The sequence below is a fragment of the Mercurialis annua genome, linkage group LG2, assembly GCF_937616625.2.
Source record: "Mercurialis annua linkage group LG2, ddMerAnnu1.2, whole genome shotgun sequence".
Lineage (NCBI taxonomy): Eukaryota > Viridiplantae > Streptophyta > Magnoliopsida > Malpighiales > Euphorbiaceae > Mercurialis > Mercurialis annua.
Window position 1 is genome coordinate 12,577,232 of NC_065571.1, and position 1,174 is coordinate 12,578,405.

Sequence of the window (1,174 nt, forward strand, 5' to 3'; positions counted from 1 at the left end):
GGTGGTGTTGATTTTTCTTAAGCGGCTAGTGAATCGGTTTGGGACTCCTAGAGTGATTATTAGTGACGGTGGTTCGCATTTTTGCAATCGGCAGTTTCAAGCTCTTATGAGGAAGTACAATGTGCATCACCGGGTCGCCACACCTTATCACCCCCAAACGAGTGGTCAAGTTGAGGTTTCGAACCGTGAATTGAAAAGAATTCTAGAGAAGACGGTGAATGGATCCCGGAAAGATTGGTCTTTGAAATTGGATGATGCATTGTGGGCGTATAGGACGGCCTACAAAACCCCACTCGGTATGTCACCATTCCGTATTGTTTATGGGAAGGCGTGTCATCTTCCTCTAGAGCTTGAGCATAGAGCATATTGGGCTATTAAGAAGTTGAACTTTGACTTCAAGAAGGCGGGGGAAAAGAGATTGCTTCAATTGAATGAGTTAGATGAATTCCGATTCATGGCATATGAGAATGCCAAGCTCTATAAGGAGAAAACGAAGCGATGGCATGATGCTCACATCTCCCCAAAGGTCTTAGAGGTTGGTTCGTTTGTACTTCTTTACAATTCACGCTTGCGGTTGTTTCCGGGAAAATTGAAATCTCGTTGGAGTGGCCCATTCAAAATCCGGAATGTGGCGAATCACGGTGCGGTGGAATTGGAGAATTCTAAGGGTGAAACTTTCAAGGTTAATGGCCACCGGTGCAAACCGTATCTTGGACCCTTGACAAATCGGGTGGAAGATGAGATATCTTTCACAACTCCTACATGAGTCCATCGTGAGACGGTCGAGCTTTCGACTTTAAACAAGCGCACTTGGGAGGCATTCCCAAGAGGTTCGATTTAATGTTTTTGTGTTGTTGTTTAACCTTCTTTAGATTGTTTAGATATTGTTTTTTTTGTTAGTTTTATGTGTTTTTGTTCGAGATAACGCCGGTGTGTTTGGTTTTGGTGCGTAGGTGTGGCGAAAAAAGAAAAAAAAAAGGGGGACCAAGAACCGAATCGGACTCCCACCCTTATAAGGGAGCTCGAATCGAGCTCCCCTAGAAGAATGGCGAGCTCGATTCGAGCTGGGCAAATCTGGATTTGCCCAGCTCGAATCGAGCTTCCCTTGTTAAAAGGAAAGCTCGATTCGAGCTAGACAAATCTGGCCTCCAGATTTGTCTAGCTCGAATCGAGC

General features: G+C 45.0%; 1 protein-coding gene across 1 annotated transcript; it reads left to right on the plus strand.

Annotated features, from left to right (window-relative positions):
- Nucleotides 1–298: 298 nt before the first annotated feature.
- LOC126668204 (uncharacterized) lies at nt 299–766 on the plus strand. Its single transcript, XM_050361415.1, has one exon. The coding sequence runs from the start codon at nt 299–301 to the stop codon at nt 764–766; it is 468 nt and encodes a 155-aa protein (XP_050217372.1).
- The last annotated feature ends 408 nt before the right edge of the window (nt 767–1,174 follow it).